This window comes from Epargyreus clarus, unplaced genomic scaffold, assembly GCF_041222505.1.
Source record: "Epargyreus clarus isolate Ecla_fem2 unplaced genomic scaffold, WU_Ecla_fem_2.2 ptg000033l, whole genome shotgun sequence".
NCBI classification, from domain to species: Eukaryota; Metazoa; Arthropoda; class Insecta; order Lepidoptera; family Hesperiidae; genus Epargyreus; species Epargyreus clarus.
In genome coordinates, this window is record NW_027332238.1 from 4,073,427 (window position 1) to 4,100,521 (window position 27,095).

A 27,095-nucleotide genomic window follows, 5' to 3' on the forward strand; every position below is an offset into this window, starting at 1 on the left:
TGCTGTGTTCCGGTTTGAAGTGTGGTAAGGGAGACATACTTTTCCTAGGCGGCTTAGTTCTCATGGGCGGCCCATCTGTGGCCGACCTCAAGTAGGAATATCGTATCGCGTCTGAACTCTGCCTCTGAATTGAGAGGTTCGAGGTTCAAATCCTACGCATACACCACTTGATTTTCAATTACTTATGTGTGTATAATAAATTAATTATCACTTGCATTATAGGTGAAGAAAAACATCACGAGTAAACCTGCATATCTGTGAAATTTAACGTTTTCAAAGGTATGTGAAGTCTACCAATACGCACTTGTCCAGCGCGGTGGACTATGGCCTAATCCTCATTCTGAGAGACCCGTCAGTGGGATAGTAATGGGTAAAGTTGTTAAAAAAGACAAGGATTTATTTTTAATTTTTTTTTTCATTTAATAATATTTTATTTTAAATAATGTTTAGGATACCATAAATATTTTGTGGATTGCCAATGCCACATATCTGTTATAAAAGTGTAACGCTGGTGTGTTCTAGTTTAAAGGGTGTAGTTAAAGATAACATTTAATTCCGAAAAAGATCTATTCTTGAATAGATTCAAATCGAAGTGTGATAAATCGATTCACAAAAAAATCGAGGCGTAAAAAAACGATCTTCAATATATTCTGGGGCGTAGCTCGCGCAAGCAAACGCTCGTTAGGACAAAACAATTACTGAAAAACGCACCTGTCAATGACTATACCTACTATATAACACATTTGTAAAAGTTTATAATATTAAAATAATCGAGACTTCGATTAATCGATCTCAGATCGCCATCCCTAGTTGTAAGGTGTCTACCATAGATTAGTAAAGATCCCTCACTCCTAACAAGAAAATGTACCCAATTTTGAGAATCGAAATAGTTGCGTAAAAAAGTTTTTCCACGTCTCCGCGCTAAAATGTCCCTAAAATATTTGAAATAATTATTTATTTATTACGTGTCTACTTACTATCTTTGAAATATTCCTCTATTTCCAACAAAGGTTTATCTTTAGTTTCTGGTAAATAAAAATATAACACAATAGTACATACACTTGAGGTAACGCCGTAAAATAGAAAGCTTCCATCCATACCCAACCCAGAAAAAAATGCCGGCGCATACTTCACCATTGCTGTCAAAACTATTGCAAATATTGTTGAATTGATTGAATAGCAAACAGCTTGAAACCTCATCGGAATTATTTCTCCTGTAATCGTCATTGACAAAATCATGGGACCACAACTTATTGATACTGAGTATACCATTAGTAATAAAATGGAAATTGTATTACTCTCATCCAAAACTTGCAATCTTACTAAATATAAATACAGAGAGAATATAAAAAGAAATGTTATTCCAATGAATGATGACGTGAAGTAAAGAGTTCTTCGTTTTAATATCTTCGAGACGAAAGAACCGATGTACATTCCAATTAATGTTACACCATCAAGAATTAGCATTCCAATGTACGCTGCTGTTTGATCAATTGTCACCTTCTTGACAATATCCAACACATACGCACTACAAACTAACTTACCAGAAAAATTATACTGGAAATTCATTAGTAAACATAGCGCTAACGGTAAATAAAATTGCTTATTAACAATCGCTAACTTAACACTCGACCAACTTCGATTTTTAATACGTTTACGATCCTCCATCTTAGAATCTATAATACTTTGTAACTCTTTTTCTGTTGAATCACTCGAGCCATGTAACCATCTGTACGCATATCTACATTTCTCATATTTTCCCTTACTTGCTAACCAGTACGGTGATTCTGGGTGTAAAATCCCAATAAAAGAATACACAGCCGATAGTATTCCAGTTAAAGCGATATACCTCCAATGACAAAAGGCCCCAATGGCATTTGCTACCCAGATACCCCAAAAGAAACTAGCCGATTTGATAGTCAAAAAAATACCCCTATATCTAGAATCTACGTATTCTGACACAATTAAAACAGTTATTGTAATATTACAAGCATGCGCGAAACCTTGGATTAACTGGGATATCAATATATGCATTAATGAGGTGCTAAAGTAGAAAATTAAGAAGGTGGCCAATGTGCTAACAGATGATAGTATATACGGCAATTTTCTTCCAGCGTAAGTCGAAAATATCGGCACGATAATCACCCACGGGATGGCGGTAAAACCAAAACTTGAATCTGAAAACCAAAATAAGAGCAATGTTAATAAATGCATGAAAATATAATCCGACTAACTTTGCGTGTGGCGACAGCGCCACTCGCAAGCAAATAAATGATTTGATTTGATTTGATTTGATTTGATTTGATTTGATTTGATTTGATTTGATTTGATTTGATTTGATTTGATTTGATTTGATTTGATTTGATTTGATTTGATTTGATTTGATTTGATTTGATTTGATTTAAAGCGTAATGTTGCTAGGTTGTCAGAACTACATAAGAAGTAGGCATACATTAGTAGAAGTAGGTAAACTAATTGATTGATTATAAGTATCAGGATTTAACATAAGTAAGTATACATTTCTAAATTAATTATTTACGAAAAGTTAACGTGAAAAAAATATTCATTTTTTTGACATATTTTTCTGTTCTGGGTCTGGGTGTTTTTGTCTTCCATCTTTGTGTGTCCATGCACCCAAGACACAAGGAGTCACTACACACTCTAGTGTGAGGCTATGAGTGTAAAAAGCGTCTTTTTAAGCGTATTTTTTTAAACGACGCAATACTTACAAAGCCAGGTAACCATCTCATCACTAATGACTGTAGCATTATTTTCGTTCCTCAGCTGTGGGACCAGAACCGTGGGCGCGCCCACACAAATCCCAGCGTTGAAGTACAACGCCCACATCGCGCTTGTCATAAGGATCTGAAAAAAGGATTACTTTTTTTTTAGATTTTACGAGTAAACAAACTTTTAAGAGTAAAATATACTATTTGATATCTTTTTTTTTTGTTTACGAGGGGGAAACCTTCAAAGGTACCCTGTGCCGTGGGAGCGGCATGGGGTTATGTGGGATTCTTACCACACTAAAACCTCCCCGGTGGCCGTCCTCAGCGCTGCTTAGAGGACTCCAGGATCTCCAAAGGAACGCAACCGGAGTCCTCTTAGCGCGTTGCGTCATCGGACTCCGCCCAGGTGAGCGTGACGCTCGCCACACCATCTGGTGTGCACAATGGAATGCGACCACACATACCGCTGTCCTTCCCGGGGTCGCTGTCCGGGCGGTTCGAGCTCCCACTCTTGCCACCCGCAACCCCGGAAGCCCGTTTTAGTCGCCTCTTACGACAGGCAGGGGATACCGTAGCCCTATTCTGGTCCCAGAACTACAGGGACCACTATTTGACACCATACATATCCTAAGTATATTACACTCCTAATCAGTGGCGGACTAAGGTGGTCGGAGACCCGGGGCTATCAGTGTAAAAAAGTTGATTTGATTTTACCAAATGACAAGTGTGTCAGAATTATTCGGTCACCTTTTTTAGCAACTGTATTTGGGGCCCCGGAATCGGAGTCTCAGGAAGAATCGCCCCTTGCGCCCCCACCCTCCGCCCCTTAAGCCGCTAGAGCTCCTAATTTCGACGAATCCAACGACACCTCATGTGTTAAAATCAGTCAAGCCGTTTGGGTTGTAGGCATCGAAAAACTTTATCCATTACAGTTTCGTAGAAAGGCCTAACGAGGAAGATATCTAATTATTATGTTATCTAAGAGTAGCAGACGAACCTGATGGTAAGTATCTACTGCCGCCCGTGGACATATATAATCAACCCCATATAGGATTACATATCCTACCTGAGGTCAGTCGAAGTTGCGCCGCTACCCTTGAGGACTAAGCTGGAACACCTCGGAAAAGTATGTTTACCTTATCAACCCAAGATAGAATTTTAGAGAATGACTGAGATCGGTCAAAGCATTGCTACCCTTGAGGACTAAATTGAAACGCTTTGTATAAATGTCTCTTCTGAAACACATTTCAAACCAAAACATGTTATGAGGTAGAAATAGGTGTGACGGTGGTGCCGCCGGAGGAGAACCACGAAGACCTCTACATTTGACTTACAGTGTTATTAATTAGAAACATGTAAAGAAATATTACCATTTTACTATAAACTAGCTGACGCGGCAAACTTTGTACCGCCTCAAAATCTATTTATCAAATATATTTCATATAAAATATAGCCTATGTTACTCGTGGATAATGTAGCTTTCGAATGTTGAAAGATATTATAAAATCGGTCCAGTAATTTTTGAGCCTATTCATTACAACCAAACAAACAAACAAAGTTTCCCTCTTTATAATATTAGTATAGAAAATAACTAACCTGTCTACAGAAATACTTCCATGGAACTTTTTCTCTGTAAATCTGATCACCAGTATTAACTTGTTGGTATTCACAATCCTCCATTTTAATAATTTATTGAATTCACTGCAAATCCATGTCGAACGCAAAAATTGATAAACAAATAAGTACGTTTATAGAATTCAAGATAATGTTTATGTTGTTAATAATATAACCTATGATGTTTAGGTATTAAATATTATTGTTTTAAAATTACTTTGAACGAAATGACACCATTTTATAATATTTTTATCTATATTTAATTTGGAGTATGTGTTTGCAATAACGACTTGACTGTTTTAATGTTAAACCGGTAACGATTGTAACATTGTACTACTTTATCCATAGTTTTCTATGTTGTAGATGGTACCGAAATTTCGTTTTTAAAGAAAAACCTATTTTACACATAATAAATAATTTATTCTTTAATACTTCCATCCCAACTTCGATGGAGTTAGAAGGTTTATAGATCACCTTATTTATACCAATACAAATATTTTTATCGTATCCTTTGAAGCTGGCAGACCCTTTGTGATTCAACTTCGAGAGCACCATTGTCACACCTATTTTTGTTAACAGCTGTGTAGCGCTGCTGTGTTCTGTTTTCAAAGTGTTATAGGAGCATAGATAAGTATAGATATCTAACCGCCTTGTAATTGAAGGAAGCCATTAAAGCTTAGACGGCTGACAAATGTGTTAGCCATTTAATAGCTGTCATGGTGTAATTTACGCGGAACACTGCCGACATACGCAGGTAAGTGGTGCAAAAACACGGAATCGAAGAAAAAGTACGGAGAAATATTGTTTCATTCGTAAATGATCTACAAACTACATTTTTTCAATATTTTTCAAACACGAAAATAGATGACAGTGACAAGTTTAATTGTTAAAACTGGTTAGAGTTTCTTGTTAGGAGTAAGTAATCTTTACTAATCTATGTATGGGAGAGACACCTTTGCGAAGCGGTCCGACTTAATCCTCAAGGGTATGTTTGTTTCGTTTGCCACTTTAGTTTCATTAATAAGATAATTGACACCATAGATATCCACCACTATTTGACACCATAGATATCCTAAGTATATTACACTCCTAATCAGCAGCGGACTAAGGTGGTCGGAGGCCCGGGGCTATCAGTGTAAAAAAGTTGATTTGATTTTACCAAATGATAAGTGTGTCAGAATTATTCGGTGACCTTTTTAGCAACTTTATTTGGGGGCTCCCCGGCATCGGAGGCCCAGGGTGGATTGCCCCTTGCGCTCCCACCCTTCGCCCCTTAAGCCGCTAGAGCTCCTAATTTCGACGAATCCAACGTCACCTCATATGTTAATCCGTCAAGCCGTTTGGGCTGCAGCGTGACAAATAATGAGGTGATGTAGGTAATTAGGTATATCCTACATGTACATACGCTCAAAAATCGTTTGTAGTTGGGTAAAAAAAGACTGATTAATCTGATTATTGCAATTGACAGTGACATTTGCAATACATTTTACATTTACATACATTAAAGATAAATATGTATTGATATTGAACAAATTCCACCTGAAACAACAAAACTTGCTCCAATTCAGAGATAAGAATAAATAATTCATGCAAATTAGTTTATTTGGAAATGACGTAACCCAATGACTCATGAATTTTTAAGCTGTTTCTTTTAGTTACACATTATTTATTTCTAGCGTAGGACGGAGTTGCGCGTTACTGTCCGTAGATATCTGTATTCAATCCCAAAATTAGATTCCTATCTGTGGTTGACCGCAAATACGTTAAGCTTTCTTAGTAAAGTATGTCTTCCTAACCACATTTTAAACCAGAACACAGCAGCGCTTAACACTGCTGTGATAACAGAAATAGGTGTGGCGGTGGTGCTGCCGGAGTAACCGGGAAGGATTCTACTTCGTTCAAATGGTAATCCTAAGTATTAATTAATTATCAATGCGTAGGTATGTAAGTTTGTTTTTTTTTTGTTCGCTACGCTTTCACGTCATTGATTTTCATGAATTTCTTACACGTGTTATCAGGGGTCCACAAAAAGACATTGGGTGTAGTCCGCGCCAAACTGCTAGTCTCTGAATATAGAAATGAGTCGCGTCGCCATAGTAAATTGTATGACTACACCTGCTCGCAACATCAGAACGGACTAGCAGTTTGGCGCGGACTATAGGTACCTTTTATCCCGAAAAATAGTACCGTTCTTGAGATAGACCTCTGAACGTGAGCGAAGCCGCAGGGTAATGTAGTAAAAAAACATGTTTATAGAAGCGATTACAGTAAAATGTAGTGTCGTAAAATTACAGTACTCGTGATCAAACATAACCTTGGAAAACTTGTAGTTTTATACTTCTCGTGTGACTTTGGAAAAGTTAGGGCTCGAACACAAAACTGCGATGCGATGCGATGCGAATTCGCAACGCAGAAAATTGCGATGCGAATTGCTGCGATGCGATATCGTGCGGCGTAGCGTCTCTCAGGGTGACAAACAACAACAACCACTGTGCGATGCGAATCAATTCGCAAGTTCTTGCGATGCGTCGAGGGAGCTCGCAGATTTTTGCGATGCGACGTCGCATCGCAGTTTTGTGTACGAACCCTTAGTACCAATGTTTAAAACTATTCTGCCTTTTTTTGTTTACGGAGGGGAAACCTTCAAATGGGGTACCATGGGAGCGACACGGGGTTATGTGGGATTTTACCGCACTATAACCCCGGTGGCCGTCTTCAGCGCTGCGTAGAGGGCTCCGGGATCTCCAAAGGAACGCAACCAGAGTCCATTTAGCGCGTTGCCCCGTCGGGCTCCGCCCAGGTGAGCTTGACGCTCGCCACACCGTCTGGTGCGTACGACGGTATGCAACCACACATACCGCTGTCCTTCCCGGGGTCGCTAGCCAGGCGGTTCGAGCTCCCGACTCTTGCCGCCCGCAACCCCGAAAGTCCCATGTATCGCCCCTTACGACAGGCATGGGATACCGTAGCCCTATTCTGGTCCCGGAATTACAGGGACAGTATGTTACCTGCCCACTAAACAACATAAAAAAGTGAGAGTTTATATCAATGGTTAGTACAATACATATTGTAGGTACACTAAGAATTTATGAGGTGAAAACTATGGATGATAGAATTGGTAGAAGTCAAACTCGTACACTGAGGGATCCGTACCACCGATTTCATTTTACTTTTAGAATTTTTTCTTATAGCATCCATAAAAGTAAATGCAAATTTGAACTGTCTCGCCATTAGGGTTCAGTAGATAAAGCGAAAAACGTCGAAAAATTGCGGTTTCTTATATGACGACCCCCATTTACTTTTAAGCTTTATTATATTTATTTGTTGTTATAGGGGCCACCGATATACAAACTCTGTCTATCTATTACGGATCAGGAGATAGAGCCCTGTGACAGTCGGACGGACAGCGGCGGCTTAGTAATAGTGTTCCGTTATTACACTTTCAAATCAAATCAATTTATTTTATTCAAAATAGGTTATTTACAAAGCCCGTTTTGAATGTCAATACAACTACCAACACTTCACAACGTGTTTCGTTATGAATAGCGGCGAAAAAAGCTCCATAACACACATTTAAAAAAAATGTTATTTTATTATGATTTGGGTATAAAACCCTAAAATGAAACAACACTTCACAAATTCCACAATTTATTTCACATTTATCAAAACACACAAACACACTTTATTACTCACAATAATAATTTACACTTATTAAATAATATATGGTGACTTCCCACAACTCGTCAACAGATGGCGCCACATTTCTGAATCACACTATTGAAGTTTTCTCAACATCAAGTAGATATTTAATGAATTAAGACTAGCAGAGTGCTCCTTAGGCACATGTTTGAGAAAAAATTGCAAAGATGCATTTGTGACAAAGTTTTATGACAAATGTCATCATCAACCCATTACTGTCCTACTACAGGGCACAGGTCTCTCAGAATGAAGATTATGACATAGTCCACCGCGCTGGACAAGTGCGTATTAGTAGACTTCACATACCTTTGACATTTTTAAGTAAGTGATAATTAATTTCTAATACGCGCATATTTTTTGAAAAATCAGTGCATTTTTTTTTTTTTAACAATTTTCATGACAAATGTCGTTTCCTATGAACCCGTCTGACATGCCGGGACAGACAGGAGTGCCAACTGAACCGCGCTGCACAGGAACTGCATCTACAAACAAAATAAGATAAATATTTAATTGGTGGTAGAACCCTTTGTGGCTCGACTCCGGCGGCACCACCGCCACACCTATTTCTGTTATAACAGCAGTGTTAAGCTGCTGTGTTCTGGTTTAAAGTGTGGTAATAGACATACTTATACGAGGCGTTCCAGCTTAGTCCTCAGGGGTAACGGCGCATCTGTGACCGACCACAGGTAGGAATTTAATCTTATCTGTAGTTGGTTACACATGTCTATGGGCGGTAGTAGCCTACCATCAGGTGGACTGCATGCTCGTCTGCTACTCCTATATTATTAATACAGTTCTTACCTATAAGGCGCCTCTCCAGAATGCAACGCTGTGATATGACTCCGAAGTTTCGCTTGATTCTGAAGCAAAAAGATAAAAATACACATTTTTCAAGCAGGTTTCTTTTTGAAGTAGGCTTCCTCACCATGTTTTCTTTCACTGTTAATCTATTTATAAAGCCTTACTGCCTTGTTTATGTCTTTTGAAGAATAAATTACTTTTCTTTTTTTCAAAACATCTAACTATCAAATTTTCCAATTACTCAATGCTAATTAATAACAATTAAAGTCTATTAATAAATTAATTCATCAATTAATTAGTAAATTGGCTTTATAGCAAAAACGCCAAAACATTGCCGTTTCTAGTATGGTTTCTTGTATACCCCCATTTTTTCAAGATTTTTTTATTGTCAGTACTTGTATAGCGACCACCATTATACATATTCTGTGAAAATTTCAAGCGTCTATATATTACAGTTCCAGAGATAAAGCCCTGTGACAGACGGACAGACAGCGGCTTAGTAATAGGGTTCCGTTTTTACCCTTTGGGTACGGAACCCTAAAAAATATGGAATTCGAGGTCGCGTTCCGATCCGGTAGTGGTAAGAAAAATATTGTAACTGACTATTTGTAAGTGCCGCCGTTGGCCTATACATAATAAATATATTACACTAGCTTACCCGGCAAACGTTGTGTTGCTATATATATAAAAAATGTTAAGGGTGAACAACCCTTATCACTTACGGGTTTGAAAAATAGATAGAATATTTGAAACTGCGATGGTAGCGAAGTCTGTCGAATCCAAAGGGAAACATTCCAAAATCAACAACTACATACGAGTTAAAAATTAATTAAAAAAACCTTTTCCCACGGACTAAATTGTGAATCTAAACCTTTCTCAAGTCCCCTTGAACACACAACTAATTTCATCACAATCAGTCCAGTGGTTTAGGAGGAGTTCAGTGTCATACACACGCACATAAGAAATATATATATATAAAGATTTCATTTCATTTTGTACCTTCTGCGTAAGCGTACTAAGTGTACTCACCGGGAAGGGCTTCCCGCAGTGGTCACACAGATGTTCCGCGTTGTCTTTCGTATGTACCACTTGCTTGTGTAAATACAATGACGTGTGACTTTTGAACACCTGCAACAATTTGTATAAGTCCGATATGTACCGAAGGTAGAACCCTTTGTGGTTCGACTCCGGCGGCACCACCGCCACATCTATTTCTACTTAATAACAACAGTGTTAGGCGCTGCTGTGTTCCGGTTTGAAGGGTGTGGTAAGGGAGACAGACTTTTCCGAGGCGTTCTAGCTTAGTCCTCAGGGGTAGCGGCGCATCTGTGGCCGACCTCAGGTAGGAATATCTAATCCTATCTGGGGTTGATTACAGATGTCCATGGGCGGCAGTAGCCACTTACCATCAGGTGGACTGCATGCTCGTCTGCTACTCTTATATTATAAAAAATAATAAAAATGTACATGTACATATTGTAAAGAGACTCGAGTGTAAAGAAGCCCGATAAGGCCCGAAAATTTTTATTGAGGCTCGAGTGACAAGAATTCTCGTGTAGACTCGACAGTAATGAGACAGTATGTCAGATGTGATAAGTAACATTGGAAAGAGACCCGAGTGGTCATGGGTCGTCGACTAAACGGTGTCCCACTTGTTTACTTGACGACTTGTTTATTATTGGCAATCATTTGCAAGGTGTGAACCCTTTGTGGTTCGACTCCGGCGGCACCACCGCCACACCTATTTCTGCCTCATAACAGCAGTTTTAGGCGCTGCTGTGTTCCGTTTTGAAGGGTGTGGTAAGGGAGACATACTTTTCCGAGGCGTTCCAGCTTAGTCTTCAAGGGTAGCGGCGCATCTGTGGCCGACCTCAGGTAGGAATATCTAATCCTATCTGGGGTTGATTACAGATTTTTATGGGCGGCAGTAGCCACTTACCATCAGGTGGACTGCATGCTCGTCTGCTACTCCCGGAATGAGACCCGAGTGACCTAAATTATCAGTGAAACACTAAATTAATTCATTTCAAATGTTGAAAAGACGCCCGAGTGTCTTGTCCTATCAGTAAAACATTAGTTCGGTTGTGTACAAATATTTAATTTAAACTAACTCTTATTATAGAGTTTTTTAAGATAAACAATTCTCTGCAAGGTTTTAAGTACGAATGTATGATAAACAATATGTCATATATTTAAAAGAGGCCCGAGTAAAAATCGACAGAGACTCGGGTATTTTGTTGTGATTTATAATAAAAGAATGATTTACACTTTGCAAGTTAGTTTATTACGCAGTACGCAGTTGCAGAGAAATCGAGAATGCCACAGATAATATAGAAGTTAGTGATGTGACCATACAATAGTGAAGTGAAAGGAGCTATTTTATTAAAACATAGATATGTCAACACTCTCACCAAATAGCTTCCTTTACATAATTCAAAAACAGTAACTTACATTTCAATCATAAAGTAACATACATATACAACTATGTATAAACACTGTATATAGTACACTCTCACCTAAACAAAACCCCAAAAATCCTTATAAAAAAAAATAAAAATAGTCACAACTCTATACAGGGTGTTTTTTCAAAGGGTACCCAAATTGACACAGATGGTTCAGAAGCGGTAATATAACCGATTTTTGAAATAAAAAAATAAAAAAAATATTAAGAAATATTGAACCATTTTATCCGCTAAATACAGAACTCATGGACATGATTTCAACAACGAAAATTTTCATTCATAAGTTCTGCTATTTATTATCACACACTACTCTGAGCGCTCGCACACAAACATAAAAACTATGCAGGGAGATATCGGTAATATTCGGCTAGCGATCGCCTAGTTTCGTACAACCCCTTTCCCCCTCGCCCTCGCAGACACCTGTGATGCGCAACCGCCGCCCGCCGGCCGCCAGTGGCGCCAGTCAACCGTGACCGATTTTCGAATGCGTTTGCTATTTTTTATGAGTGAAAATGGCGGCACAAAGTCAAATAAGTTATACGAACCGCGAGTATTATGAGATGGTACGGTGCTACATTTTAAGTGGTGAAAGATTACGTGGTGCGCAAAGACTTTACGAAAGTGACTCTTTACCGCGTTTACAAATACATGGAAATAACTTAAGAGTACCTAATACGAGGACGATTTTAGCAGCTAACCAAAGGTTGTTAGATTTTGGACAGTTCACTGTGCCGGTCCATGCATCATCTCGAGGAGGTCATGTTGTAATTAGTCCGGCCGTCGAGAATGCTATTCTCGAGTTTTTTGAGCGAGATCCTCGTGCTAGTACCATCGACGCAGCCCGACAATTCGGCGTAAGCCGTTATTACGTGTGGAAGTTGCTAAATTCTTTAGGATATCATCCGTTTCATTATCAACGTGTTCAAGCACTCCATGACAACGATGGTCCTCCTCGGATACAATTTTGTCAATGGTTATTGTCAAACCTTGACTCTGTAAATATTTTGTGGACTGATGAGGCGTTATTTAGTGATAGATGGATAGGACGCGGGGGGCCAATAGCGTGGCCACCTAGGTCACCGGACCTTACTCCGTTAGACTTTTATTTATGGGGAGAAATTAAAAGACTTGTTTACGTTGAGGAAGCCCAGAGTTATGAGGACCTACGCAATAAAATAATTACAGCTTTTAGTGAAGTGAAAAGTGTTCAGACACAAATAATGTTAAAAAACAATTTAAGAAAGCGTGCTCAGCTTTGTATTGAGAGAAATGGACTCCACTTTGAACAGTTTTTGAAACACCAGTGATATGTAGACAATGTAAATACCAGTGTGTTTTATAAGGGACTTAAAGAAAGTTGATTAATTATGCAATTAGGTAAGTTAATTTGTTGTAAATAGTTGATTCCAATTTTTTAAATACGCCATAATAAATTAAACATTCGTTTTAAAACAATAAAGTCGTAATGTAGGTAGTGTGTATTTGTTCATTATGACGGTCCTAAGCCCGTGAAAAGTATGAAGGAAAAATTGGAATCTTTAACCGATCATTTATTTGTGTGCGTGTCAGTCTCAATGAAAAGAACCGCGCGTCGGCATACTTGTATTACGAGTTTGTGTGCGTTAGTGTTAGTGTTATTATCAATGACTGCGCGTACCATGCAATGGTTGTCCATAATGTACGCAGAATTTGGAATAACTTAGAATTAATGTAATTAAATAATTAAGGGAGATTTTAAAGTTTTGACATTTTGAACATAACATTATTGATGTCTAGAATATGGTAAAAAAAATTGGGTACCCTTTGAAAAAACACCCTGTATAACATTCTATAAAAGTTACAATTATATTAGGACTCACCTTCTGGCATATCTGACACGTGTGGACGTAATTCTTCAGATGCTCCCAATCCACGTGGTCCTTCAACCGGGTCTTATTAGCAAACCGTTTCCCACATTCACTACACATAAATCTGAAAGGAATTATACTCCATATTATAGTTCTATTAGATGTGTACATATTTTAATATTAACTAAGTCATTGTCAAATGTCGATGTTTTGGCTTTTAACGTAAGGCAACTTGTACGATTTTCTTGATTTGTTCTCTATAACTATTGAATATAGGAATTATTAAGTATATTATTAAGAATAATATGTTCTCATTTAAATATTTAAGTATTATAAGGCTCAGATTTCCAGTACTATCACTAAATATTATATGTATGGTGCAACCGCGCATTTCCTCCTTAAATAATTGTATTTTCAAATCAATTCACATCAATTAGCCAACAAGGGCGCCGCATACTCATTTAAATCAAGTAGTTTTAGCTCATCTCATTAATAATAATTCAGTTATAATAATTATTTTTCCATAATTCATTGTTTTACTTATCTCTAATAGTGTATGTAGCAAGAACCATACAATATACATACTTGAAATCGTTTTCCGAGACGTGTTTCTTGCTTATCTTCATATGTTGCTGATAAGTCGCTATCGATGAGAACGTTCGGTTGCAAGGGGTACACACCAATTCGCCTTTAGCCCTGAAAATACCTTTCATTATTCCTTAGACTGTCCACTTTACATTACAGTCACTATAAATATGGATGCTTGTAAATATTCCCTCATATAGAAGTTTCAATGTAACATCAAATCGTTTGTCAAAGGCAGGTGAAGTTAACGTCTCAATCTTAATTAAGGTCTCAGTTCACAGCTTGCTTATAATACAATATGTTTAAAAACTTGCATAGCGTGATTTAAGTATACTAGTAACGTCATCTCTTGATGAGTATTGGAAAGTCGTCACAACAATTTTATTTTAATTCTAGAAATATTAGTGCCGCTATCTTTCGGCAACTAAAGTTCTAACTAGTCTTAGGTATATTATCTCAGGTATACAGGTGTCGCAGCAGGTTGCCGCGCCACTGGTACCGCGCGCCGCAGTGCGGACAGCGTGCGTGTGCCGGTACACTGTACACTGTACACTGTACACTCACCGCGCGGCGTGCGTGTGCAGGTGTCGCAGCAGGTTGCCGCGCCACTGGTACCGCGCGCCGCAGTGCGGACAGCGTGCGTGTGCCGGTACACTGTACACTGTACACTGTACACTCACCGCGCGGCGTGCGTGTGCAGGTGTCGCAGCAGGTTGCCGCGCCACTGGTACCGCGCGCCGCAGTGCGGACAGCGTGCGTGTGCCGGTACACTGTACACTGTACACTGTACACTCACCGCGCGGCGTGCGTGTGCAGGTGTCGCAGCAGGTTGCCGCGCCACTGGTACCGCGCGCCGCAGTGCGGACAGCGTGCGTGTGCCGGTACACTGTACACTGTACACTCACCGCGCGGCGTGCGTGTGCAGGTGTCGCAGCAGGTTGCCGCGCCACTGGTACCGCGCGCCGCAGTGCGGACAGCGTGCGTGTGCCGGTACACTGTACACTGTACACTCACCGCGCGGCGTGCGTGTGCAGGTGTCGCAGCAGGTTGCCGCGCCACTGGTACCGCGCGCCGCAGTGCGGACAGCGTGCGTGTGCCGGTACACTGTACACTGTACACTCACCGCGCGGCGTGCGTGTGCAGGTGTCGCAGCAGGTTGCCGCGCCACTGGTACCGCGCGCCGCAGTGCGGACAGCGTGCGTGTGCCGGTACACTGTACACTGTACACTGTACACTCACCGCGCGGCGTGCGTGTGCAGGTGTCGCAGCAGGTTGCCGCGCCACTGGTACCGCGCGCCGCAGTGCGGACAGCGTGCGTGTGCCGGTACACTGTACACTGTACACTGTACACTCACCGCGCGGCGTGCGTGTGCAGGTGTCGCAGCAGGTTGCCGCGCCACTGGTACCGCGCGCCGCAGTGTGGACACGCGTGTTGTGCTCGGGCGCCGTTCACTGCGCGTCGTACTTGTTGCTCGCGGGCTTGTGCCTCGCTCGGTGTGCTCGGGTCGGTGGGTAACGACTCGTTCAGTTTTCTGAAACAGACTCGGGTCGGTGAGTATGGCTTTGTTCAATTTTATGGTAAACTCGGGTTGATAGGTCAGTAGTCATTTAGTTATGTGAAACAAACTCGAGTCGATAAGTAAGGTCTCATTCAGTTTTAGGTTCAGTAAATAATAAATACAGTAATTGTAATAATTGTCGGATCATTAGGTAAGGTTGAGTCCTCAAGCGTGTCACAAAATCGAATGAGTTTTGTGAAACACTTAGTAGATAAAAGAGTCAGTAGATAAAAAATCTGTAGTTAAACATGCAAAAAACAGAAAGGATTTCCTAAATTGATAATCTTTATTTGTTTTTATAACAAATTTTCAAACACTAACAACAAAAACAAAAAATAAAAGAACAAAAATAAAATTTAAAAAAATCATCCTCTAAGAGGGCCTAAAGAAGAGGTGCAATCATATCATTATACAAAAGACAGCTATAAAATAAATAAACCCATACACAGTCGAATATCTTTATTCTTTATTTTTCAACAAATGATTCTATGTAATGATACATTCATAGCAATTAACACAATTACCTTAATTTAAGCTGTATTTGATGTTTGGAGCTCGTTTTCACGTGCTTCTGTAGATTTGAAGTGGTCGTGAAAGTAAGTCTGTGAAAATAAAAAATATCAGGGAATTATTGCTTACAATAAACAATTGACATAAATATTGACATTGTTAAATATTTTTGTAAAGTTTTTTAAAAAGTACTACCTCATTTGAACAAATATTCGAAACGGTTTGGTCATAAGTAATCAATTTATGTCTGTTAAATTTACCAAAAAAATATTCCACTATCGTCATTTGATGTGCTGTTATAATTTTTACATTAGTTGGTGAATGTCAATAACTCGCATTTAACTAAATATAACGAAGGAATAGATTTAATTATTAATATTTTACTTTCAATGTATGGTGTTCACGGCCCTATTGAAACATGCCCGAGCGAATGAAACATGCCCGAGGGTAACGAAACTTGAATTAATTTTCAATTAATAATAAAATTTATAAATTAATTATTAATTTATTTAGCTCCTTCAGGATCCATTATTACTGAATAAGCGATTAATAATTGAGTATTCTGATAAGTTATAAAAATATTCAGGATGTACATTCATATTGTTTACATTTTGAAAATTTTAATGTCTTTATGATGTTATTGCATTTATCAAAGTCAAAATTTCACTACACAAATTGTTTTTTAGATTGAAGTATGCATACAGTCCACCTCGTACGTACGTACGTACATGCATACAGTACGTCACCGTATGTACAGCTCCATATAGAGCAGGTTCTACCTGAAGCCGATCACATGCTGCCACGTAAGGACTAGGGTGGTCAGTCACCACACCCTCACGTTAGAAATAAGTGTGACAGTGGTATCTCCCGGTTGAAATAAACGAGTTCTACCATTCAGCTTTATACTTAACCAGTTTTTTTTTAATTTATTTATTTACTCTTTATTGACCATGTTAAAAACAATGTGGTGCAAAAGGCGGACCTAATGCTAAATAGCATTATCTCCCAGTCAACCTTAGGGATGTGCAGAAAAATTGAAGGCGGTAACTATACTAAAAAATAATAATAATAAATAGGAAATAAAATAAAATGATAAAAAAGGGGAGAAAGGAGAACATAAAAAAGAAAGAATGAGAGAAAGAGAGAGAAAAAAATAAGATATAAATAGATAAGAAGTAAAAACATTTAAAATAAATTACTACGTGAAAATGAAGAAAAATGGTGTACACACCATATCTAATGATGAACTTAATTACAATAGTGAGCAAAGGCATTATTTTTTTATGTGTATTTGGAGCACATCTATTCTATTATATGGATGATTATTTCGTATCAAAAAAATTAATAGTTTTTTTTTTTTAATATAGGAGTAGCAGACGAGCATGCAGTCCACCTGATGGTAAGCGGCTACTGCCGCCCATGGACATCTGTAATCAACCCCAGATAGGATTAGATATTCCTACCTGAGGTCGACCACAGATGCGCCACTACCCCTGAGGAGTAAGCTGGAACGCCTCGGGAAAAGTCTGTCTCCCTTACCACACCCTTCAAACCGGAACACAGCAGCGCCTAACACTGCTGTTATTAGGTAGAAATAGGTGTGGCGGTGGTGCAGCCGGAGTCGAACCACAAAGGTTTCTACCACCTTCAAAAGTTTACATATTAATTCTATTGCTATAACCTTATACATTCGATAACAGTTAAATTTGAGTCACGTTTTCTGCATAAATTAATTAATTAGATATAATTAAGTAGATACAGTGTTGTTAAAGGCTCTAAAAGTTGGAGCAGATAATTTTTTTAGTATATAAGTGGGTGCGAATAAATAGTCTCTGAGCTGAAAAATGCTGAAAGGAGTTACGAGGCCGATTTTGATAAAAAAATTAAAACTGCAACATTAGTTTTTTAAAAACCTATTTACCTAGCCAGGAATCGAACGTGTTCATTTTTGAAAAAAAGTACCACCCTATTTTATTTCATTATCAAATAGTGTCGCTTTTAAAGATCAAATTCTGGGAAGTCATGATAATTGACAAACTAAAGGAAAAGGCTCATTTTTAATAAAACCCTTATAGGATTTTCACATGAAAGAAACTCTTTGCTTGCAGAGCGACACAAAAAGTTTATTTCATTTAAAAACTCTTGAAAACATTTGCCATCTCATATATGTCATCACCATCAACCCATCACTGTCCCACTACTGGGCACGGGTCTCCTCTCAGAATAAGAAGGATTAGGCCGTAGTCCGCCGCGCTGGCCAAGTGCATATTGGTAGACATTACATACTTTTGAGTTTTTTTGTTTTTATAAATCTCTCAGGTATGCAGGTTTCCTCACGATGTTTTCCTTCACCGTTTAAGAAAGTGATAATTAATTTCTAATACGCACATAATTGAAAATCAGTGGTACATGCCTGGGATTTGAACCTACCTTTGAGCCGAGTTAACCACTTCGCTATCACTTTTTTACCGCGCTTTTTAATAAATACCCAAGCATTAGTACTAATAATACCCAAGCATTAGCTTGGGTTGTATCTATGTATGTATGTATGTAACGAAATTTTTGAACTCGATTTTTACCCACTTTAAACGGTCCGATTAATTTAAAATTTTGAACAATTATAAAGAACCGATGACAATACAGGATTTTAATAATTTTATCCCCTTCTCCTCATCATGATCATCAGGAATCAGGATTAACGACTTTCCTAGTGCGATTTTAGCGTGGTTTTTAGTTTTTAAGCTATGTATAATTATTTTTAGTATAACGCAATTATATACATATAATATTACTTGCAAGGTTCGCAGTATGGCTTCCTCTTCTGCCCGGTCTCTATCCGGTGCGTCTCTACATGTTTGCGTAGTGATGTCTTCCATCTAAACGTTTTCGCACAGAACTCGCACGGGAAACTCGCCTCTTGTTTCGTGCTGAAAAGAAAATATGCATACGAATTATAGTTATCTAATCTTGAATATATATATAACTCAAAGGTGACTGACTGACATAGTGATCTATCAACGCACAGCCAAACCACTGGACGGATCGGGCTTAAATGTGGCATGCAGGTAGATGTTATGACGTAGGCATCCGCTAAGAAAGGATTTTGATCAATTCTACCCCCAAGGGGATAAAATAGGGGATGAAAATATTACTTCGTAACGTGAGCGAAGCCGCGGGCAAACGCTCGTCTTTAATTAGATGTAAAGCAGTGATAGTCTAGTGGTTAAGAAACTCGGCTTCTTGATCGAGGGGTCCGAGGTTCAAATCCCAAGCACGCAAAAAAAGGATTAAAGGTATGTGAAGTCTACCAATACGCACTTGTCCAGCGCGGTGGACTATGACCTAATCCTCATTCTGAGACACCTGTGCCCAGCAGTGGGACAGTGATGGGTTGATGATGAAATAATTTATTTATAACACTTACCTCTCATCCTGGTTTTGATCAACTTTTAACTCTGCACCGTTTGAAAGCGTGTCTTTTTGTAAATCAAATTCTACATCATTGCTGAAATAAAACATACCTTTAAGTGAGATTATATATTATAAAGAGGAAAACTCTGTTTGTTTGTTTGGTTGTAATGAATAGGCTCAAAAACTACTGGATCGATTATAAAAATTCTTTCACCATTCCAAAGCTACATTATCCACGAGTAACATAGGCTGTATTTTATATGAAACTAGATGACCCGGTGAACTTCGTACCACCTAATTATGAGTGACTATCTATACCTCGTGGTTTCACTCGTGTAATTTATGTATTATGTCCATAAACTACTGGTAAATATTAGGAAATGGCCACAGGAGAACAGGAAAATAAAAAATACAATTAAATAAAATTCACTCTACCTCTCTGCACTCTGTTATTTTTTTACCGACTTCAAAAAGGAGGTGGTTTTCAATTCGGCCGGTGTCTTTTTTTTTATCTATGTACACGAATTACTCCGCCGTTAGTGAACCGATTTTAATAATTATTTTTTTATTGTGTTATTTTTTATTGTAGGTTCTAATGAAATTACAAAGTCAGTGCATCATTGACTATTTAAGGGTCTGATAATGTGGCTCGGAGACAAAATATGTAACTCCTCAACCGATGGGGATATTTGAGTTGTGTTTGAAGATATTTGGTGTAAGTTCTAACGAAATTGCAAAGTCAGTTCATCATTGACTATTTAAGGGTCTGATAATGTGGCTCGGAGACAAAATATGTAACTCCTCAACCGATGGAAATAATTGAGTCGTGTTTGAAGATATTTGGTGTAGGAGGTTCTAATGAAATTGCAAATCATTGACTATTTAGTTAGGTTAGGTTGGAACACATAAGACAATATAAAACTAAGCGGGCAGGGCGCGGCAGCGCCCTGCGAGCGGGCGGTTCCAATCAATGTAAATTCAGACCGTACCTTAATTCATGATCACGTTTATACAATTTTATATTGTATTAATATAAATGTTATTATGTCATCACTAAAAAGGGTAAAAAAAATTTTAACAAAAAATACAACCGACTTCTATGTCACTACATAGTAAAAAATAATTCAAATAAATGTTGGTTTAGTACATATTTCTGAAGTCGGCGCTCAATATATTTCGTTCGAATTATTTTTTACTTTGTAGTGACATAGAAGTCGGTTGTATTTTTTGTTATTTTTTTTACAAACATGCGAAAAGAAGTACCTATACCTTCAATAACGGTTTTTTTTAAAGAAAGTTTATTTACTTATAGTACTCTAATCGGGTTGTTGAATAGCTAAAAATGCTGAAACAGGTGTGTAAATAGAAAGGCGATTTATAACAGTCTTAAGGGTTGATCTAAAAAAACAAACAGTGACTCAGATGCTTCATTATGTCTTATGATAATTTTCTTAGTGCTCCAAATTAACGGATATTAAATTAAAGTTCCATACCCGATTAAACGACCCTAAAGGTTGATTTTCCAAAAACGGTGAAAAATGTGTTCTATTATTTTGAATCAAAAAGCTAAATTCCAATTTTCATAGACTTTGCTTCAAAATCTGCCGATTTCTAAACGAAGTGTCTTCTAAAGTTGTTGCTTCCAAATTAACGGATTTTAATATAAAATTCCAACCCCTACTTAATCAACTTAAGGGTTGATTTTGCAAATATCGTAAAATAGATATTTAATTACTTTCTATCGAAATCCTATCAAATACCAATTTTCATATAGATTTGCATCAAAACTGGGGGACTTTAATACAAACTTTCAACTCTTATTTATTCACGGAAACGCGGTCGAACAGGATAAAAAGTATCCTATGTCCGTCTCCTGGTTCTAAGCTACCTCTCCACCAATTTTCAGTCAAATTGGTTCAGCCGTTGTTGAGTTATAAAATGCTTCACGAAAACGCGGTCGAACGGGATAAAAAGTATCCTATGTCCTTTTCCTGCTTCTAAGCTACCTCTCGATTAATTTTCAGTCAAATTGGTTCATCCGTTCTTGAGTTATAAAATGACTTCACGGAAACGCGGTCGAACGGGATAAAAAGTATCCTATGTCCGTTTCCTGGTTCTAATCTACCTCTTTACCAATTTTCAGCTAAATCGGTTCAACCGTTCTTGAGTTATAAAATGACTTCAAGGAAACGCGGTCGAACGGGATAAAAAGTATCCTATGTCCGTCTCCTGGTTCTAAGCTACCTCTCCACCAATTTTCAGCCAAATCGGTTCAGCCGTTCTTGAGTTATAAGTGGAGTAACTAACACGACTTTCTTTTATATATATAGATATATTTGATAAATAGATTTTGAGGCGGTACAAAGTTTGCCGGGTCAGCTAGTGTAAGATGTTGAGAAAACTTCGATAGCGTGATTCAGAATACTCGTGGCGCCATCTCTTGTCGAGTAGCGGGTCGCTACAGCCTCATATGTAAGTCAGCTGACATGCATGAAGGTGGTTCGACTCCGGCACCACCGCCACACTTATTTCTGTTATAACAGCAGTGTAGCGCTGCTGTGTTCTAGTTTGAAGTGTGGTATAGTCCGCGCCAAACTGCTAGTCCGCTCTGAAATTGTTCCTAGCAGGTATAGTCATACAATTTGCTATGGCGATGCGATTCATTTCTATATTCAGAGCGGACTAGTTGTTTTACGCGGACTATAAGAGACATACTTATCTGAGGCATTCCTTAGTCCTCAGTAGCGCATCTGTGGCCGACCTCAGTTAGTAATAATCCTATCTGGGGTTGATTACAGATATCCATACGACAGAGACTTACCATCAAGTGGACTGCATGCTCGTCTGCTACTCCTATATTATAAAAAAATCAATTATAAAACTCACCCTCTACAATGCACAATTTCATAATGTTTCACCACACCACGTTTATTATGGAACCGTTCCGTACATATAACACATTGGTATCTCCTTGTATGTTTGTTCTTATGGTAGTTGTAAGACATCTCTGAGGCGAATGCGCATTCGCAGATTGGACATCTGAAGTTTGATGCGTTCTGTGGAACAAATATATTTGGAGATTAAAACACATCTTTACATATAATAATTCGTGAAGTACGAGTCGAACTCGCACATGATTTTTTTTATATTATATGAGTAGCAGACGAGCATGCAGACCACCTGATGGTAAGTGGCTACTGCCGCCCATGGACATCTGTAATCAACCCCAGATAGGATTAGATATTCCTACCTGAGGTCGGCCACAGATGCGCCGCTATCCCTGAGGACTAAGCTGGAACGCCTCGGAAAAGCCTGTCTCCCTTACCACACCCTTCAAACCGGAACACAGCAGCGCGTAACACTGCTGTTATTAGGTAGAAATAGGTGCGGCGGTGTTGCCGACGAAGTCGAACCGCAAAGGGTTTCTACCACCTTCATTTAGATCACATGACTAAAGTAAAACTTCTTTTGCTCCATCTATAGTATACAGGGTTAATTTTTCAAATAGGCCTTCAGGGCCAAATCCGAAACTATAAGTATTAGCGAAAAATGCTGAAAGGAGTTACGAGGCCGATTTTGATAAAAACTAAAACTGCATCATTAGTTCTTAAAATACATTTTTCTGTAGCCGGGAATCGAACAAGTTCATTTTGAAAAAAAATACACCCTCTATATTATTCCACTATCTGATATATCTCTTATCAGGATTATATTCTGGGAAGAAGTTTTACTTCAAAAATATTACAAAGTTATTAGTAGGTATGTGAAGATCATATAAATAATATCTATAAATTAACAATAATAATTAATTCATCATCAAACCATTATTGTCTGTCTGTCCATTATTATCTGTCCAACTGCTGGGTCTCCTCTCAGAATGAGAAGGATTAGGCCATAGTCCACCGCGCTGGACAAGTGCGTATTGGTAGACTTCACATATCTTTGAGTTTTTTTTTTTATAAATCTCTCAGGTATGCAGGTTTCCTCACGATGTTTTCCTTCACCGTTTAGCAAGTGATAATTAAATTCTAACACGCATATAACTTTGAAAAGTCAGAAGTGCGTGTCTGGGATTTGAACCTTGGACCCCTTGATCGAGAGGCAGAGTTTCTTAACCACTAGGCTATCACTGCAACCTAATTAATTACTTAATAAATAATTAACTGTTTTTGGGCATGGTTCTCCTAACCATAACAAGTTGGGAACTGAAACTGTTGGAGCATGGCCGCTGTCCGGGCATTATCACCTAGCCCCGCGTTTCCCAACCTGTGGTCCGCGGACCCCTGGGGGTCTGCGAGTATATGTATGGGGTCCGCGGTGACATCTCTGGACCACACATCAATCGCTCATGAAATGCAAAAGGGCCGCTTTACTTCTTTTTTCAACCACATACCTATGTGAAAAGGCATTCTCTACTCTTGTTAAAACAAATACAGAAACAGATTACAAGTAGAATCTGTTTTGAGATTACAGCTTAGTAGCAACATCAACACGAATATTCCTGATTTAGTTGCAAATAAAAAACACTAACCTTCACCTTTTTTTTCATATTTTTCATAATAAACAGTTATAATTATCTTAACTGTAAAACTGTAATAACTAAAATAAATACCTAATCCGTTTTTTTGGGTTGGGAAAAAAGGTTGGGAAACGCTGACCTAGCCCACAGGGAGATCTCCTCCCACCAAATTTCACAAAACAACTAAAAGATACCACCCACCAATTCATGCTTCAAATTGACATGGTCCTTCAAGTCGTCCACATTGGGGAACGACACCAAACACCTCTCGCACCTGAACATGGCGTTCACATATTCGTCTCTATTCGCCAACGCTCGCCTGTCCTCCTCTAGCTGGGCTCCACTCAACTCTACTTCTATGTATATCTCGCCCTGAAGTACAATAAGAAACATTTTTTTATTTTTATTATTATTTTTATAATATAGCAAACGAACATGCAGTCCTGATGGTAAGTGGCTACTGCCATATGGACGTCTGTAATCAACCACCTGATTAGACTACCACCTGAGCTCGGCCACATGCGCCGCTACCTGAGGATTAAGCTGGAACGCCTCGGTAAAGTATGTCTTGCTTACCACACCCTTTAAACCAGAACACAGCAGCGCTACACTGCTGTTATAACAGAAATAGGTGTGGCGGTGGTGCCGCCGGAGTCGAACCACAAAGGGTTCCACCACCTTCAAGTAGTACTGAACTACATAGTATCAATTTCATTGTGTCACTAATATAATTCTAAAATCGCCCAAAATAGACCAATTTTTATAAAAATAAATACCTCAGCATCATTCTGCTTCCTTCTCTTCTTAGTTCTGCCGTTCAACACTTTCTTCTTTTTGCTCCTAGCTACTTCTATTAACGCTTTATCATCATCATCATCATTATTGGAGAATACATCTTCTTCCTTAACGCTAACGTCTAATCTCTCATCAATCTCTGTTTTAAGAACTTCAATTGTGGTTTCTTCTATAGTTGTATATTTTTCTTCTGTATCTGGTATTATTGCTATGTTAATAATGTTTTGTGTACGTAATCTTTCTTGTGTTGGTTGGATCTGAAAATAGACATAAAGGTAAGAGTAGCAGACGAACATGCCGTCCCAAGGTGATAAGTGGCTACTGCCATCCATCATCAACAAGCCATTACTGTCCCACTGCTGGGCACGGGTCTCCTCTCAGAATGAGAAGGATTAGGTCATAGTCCACCGCGCTGGACAAGTGCGTATTGGTAGACTTCACATACCTTTGAGATTTTTTTTTTTTTTATAATTCCTCACGATGTTTTCCTTCACCGTTTAGCAAGTGATAATTAATTTCTAATACGCACATAACTTTGAAAAATCAGAGGTGCGTGCCTGGGATTTGAACCTCGGACCCCTCGATCGAAAGGCCGAGTTTCTTAACCACTAGGCTATCACTGCATTTTTTTGCATCCATGGCCATCTATAATTAACCCTCGATAAGATTAAATTCATTACAGCGGTGAGCCACAGATGCGCCTCTATCCCTTGTTGGAGTGCCATATGCTATGCTAACAGTTAGGTTTTATATCTCTATAATATATTGCTAATATAAAATGTAATGTTTTTAATTAAAAATGGTACACATTGAACAACAACAAAATAAAACTCTGTTTTTCGAATGTGACTCCTCTATTTGTCACACCTATTTCTGTTATAACAGTAGTGTAGCGCTGCTGTACCTTAGTTTGAAGTATATAAGAGTTATACTTGTACAAGGTGTTCTTTAGTCCTCAGAACAATACTGTGGCCGACCTCAGGTAGGACTAGTCCTATTCGCAGTTGATTACAGAAATCTATACAACAGTGACAATTTATTATTAATGTCCTTAGCTTGACATATTAATTGTTATTATTATTAGTATTGACATTGTGATTCATTTATTGACATTATTGACGTTATTTATGATTAAATGTACCAAACTAAAGCAAACATTTTAAATATATAAATTGTTCTCATGAAGTAAACACTATAATCTATATTGTATAATTAAATGAAATGTAATCATTATTAATATAATTATAATGAAATTTTAAAATTTTGCATGCTTCCCTGAACCCACATTGTACCACATTTAAAAGCAAATAAATGAATATGAATATGAATTAGCTAGGTACCTTTTATCCTGATAAAAAGTACCGAAAAGATAGATAAAAACCTCTGACTGACCAAAGCTAGTGTAAAAAGCTAAGGTAACACTAAGCGAGGGAAAAACTTGTGTTAAATAAGTCTTACAATTTTACTATAATCTTGCAAAGCTTTGTAGGAATGCAGGACTTGGTGCTTGAATCTTGTAAACTTGTGGAGCAGAGCTGTACATTCCCAGCATAGCCATATTGACAATCCATTTGAGTGGTTAATCTGAAATATAGAAATATTCATTGTTAACTGTTAAGCATGGCCTTTTTGCCCCTTTGCTCCTTTGGGTTCTGCCTAGGTAGCTTCAGGACTCACCACACCGTCTGATGTTTATGACCGTATGCAACCACACATTCCGCCGTCCTTCCCGGAGTTGTACCGGACGGCTCGACCTCCCAATCTTGCGGCCCACAACCCCGGAAGCCCCCTTTTACTCGCCTCTTACGACAGGCAGGCGATACCGTAGCCCTATTCTAGTCCCGGGACCACAGTGACAAGGCAGTCATGGCCTAGAGGTTAAAACACTTAATTAAGTGGTCCGAGATTCTCCACAACTGGGGGAAGCTGGAGATTAAACCACCATGTTCTTCGCCTACAGGTGGAAAGAGGTTTATAAGGTGGTAGAACCCTTTGTAGTTCGACGCCGAAAGCACAACTGACATACTTAATTCAGCTAAATAATAGCAGTGTTAAGCGCTGCTGTGTTCTGGTTTGACGGGTGTGGTAAAGGAGACCCCTGTATATTTTTACCATCTATATTACAAAAAAGCTTAACTTTATAATCTGTTCGAAACACGCTAATAAAATCTTCAAGGTATAACAAAAATTCTAATACGATTTTGTTTATTAGCACTTTATTTGTAAAGTATACACTTCAAAGCATATTATTCTTAAGAAAGATATAAAAAAACATAATGAACACACCGAAATTTCACTAATAATTTGATTATAACACTGTTTTGTCCGAAAGTCATCGATTAATCTCATATTTCTGTCCGTATTTAGACAACCGCAACATGTAGAGTTTGCTTCCATATTGGTAATTAATGCTAGATTCAATTATAATTTTATTTTCATACACTTCATTCATAAATACAGAAAAATCTATAAAACAAAGTGATTGTTTTGCTTAGAATTGGAAAGTAAGAGACGCCATTTAATTCTTCTGTATGGAAATGTCAGTCAATAAATATCGTTTAGTT

General features: G+C 38.4%; 2 protein-coding genes across 2 annotated transcripts; both read right to left on the bottom strand.

Annotated features, from left to right (window-relative positions):
• Positions 1–969: 969 nt before the first annotated feature.
• LOC140755585 (facilitated trehalose transporter Tret1) lies at positions 970–4,469 on the bottom strand. Its single transcript, XM_073090866.1, has 3 exons — positions 4,326–4,469; positions 2,730–2,865; positions 970–2,177 (listed from the first exon to the last, which is right to left on the bottom strand). Exons 1-3 carry the CDS (start codon positions 4,407–4,409, stop codon positions 970–972), a joined length of 1,428 nt encoding a protein of 475 aa, XP_072946967.1. The 5' UTR covers positions 4,410–4,469.
• Positions 4,470–8,416: 3,947 nt separating this feature from the next.
• LOC140755434 (uncharacterized) lies at positions 8,417–27,053 on the bottom strand. Its single transcript, XM_073090693.1, has 14 exons — positions 26,818–27,053; positions 25,990–26,115; positions 24,513–24,788; positions 23,938–24,108; positions 22,104–22,273; positions 19,231–19,311; positions 18,599–18,733; positions 15,821–15,898; positions 15,093–15,269; positions 13,738–13,848; positions 13,165–13,276; positions 9,873–9,971; positions 8,844–8,902; positions 8,417–8,524 (listed from the first exon to the last, which is right to left on the bottom strand). Exons 1-14 carry the CDS (start codon positions 26,926–26,928, stop codon positions 8,437–8,439), a joined length of 1,794 nt encoding a protein of 597 aa, XP_072946794.1. The 5' UTR covers positions 26,929–27,053; the 3' UTR covers positions 8,417–8,436.
• Positions 27,054–27,095: the final 42 nt, after the last annotated feature.

Coding starts and splice junctions, on each gene's coding strand:
- LOC140755585 (XM_073090866.1), bottom strand. CDS start 4,409: ATGGAGGATTGTGAATACCAACAAGTTAATACTGGTGATCAGATTTAC. Junction 2,866..4,325: donor GGAAGTATTTCTGTAGACAG/GTTAGTTATTTT, acceptor TCCTTTTTTCAG/ATCCTTATGACAAGCGCGAT. Junction 2,178..2,729: donor TGAGATGGTTACCTGGCTTT/GTAAGTATTGCG, acceptor TTTGGTTTTCAG/ATTCAAGTTTTGGTTTTACC.
- LOC140755434 (XM_073090693.1), bottom strand. CDS start 26,928: ATGGAAGCAAACTCTACATGTTGCGGTTGTCTAAATACGGACAGAAAT. Junction 24,789..25,989: donor TGCAAGATTATAGTAAAATT/GTAAGACTTATT, acceptor GTCTATTTTCAG/ATCCAACCAACACAAGAAAG. Junction 13,277..13,737: donor GTCTCGGAAAACGATTTCAA/GTATGTATATTG, acceptor AATTCCTTTCAG/ATTTATGTGTAGTGAATGTG.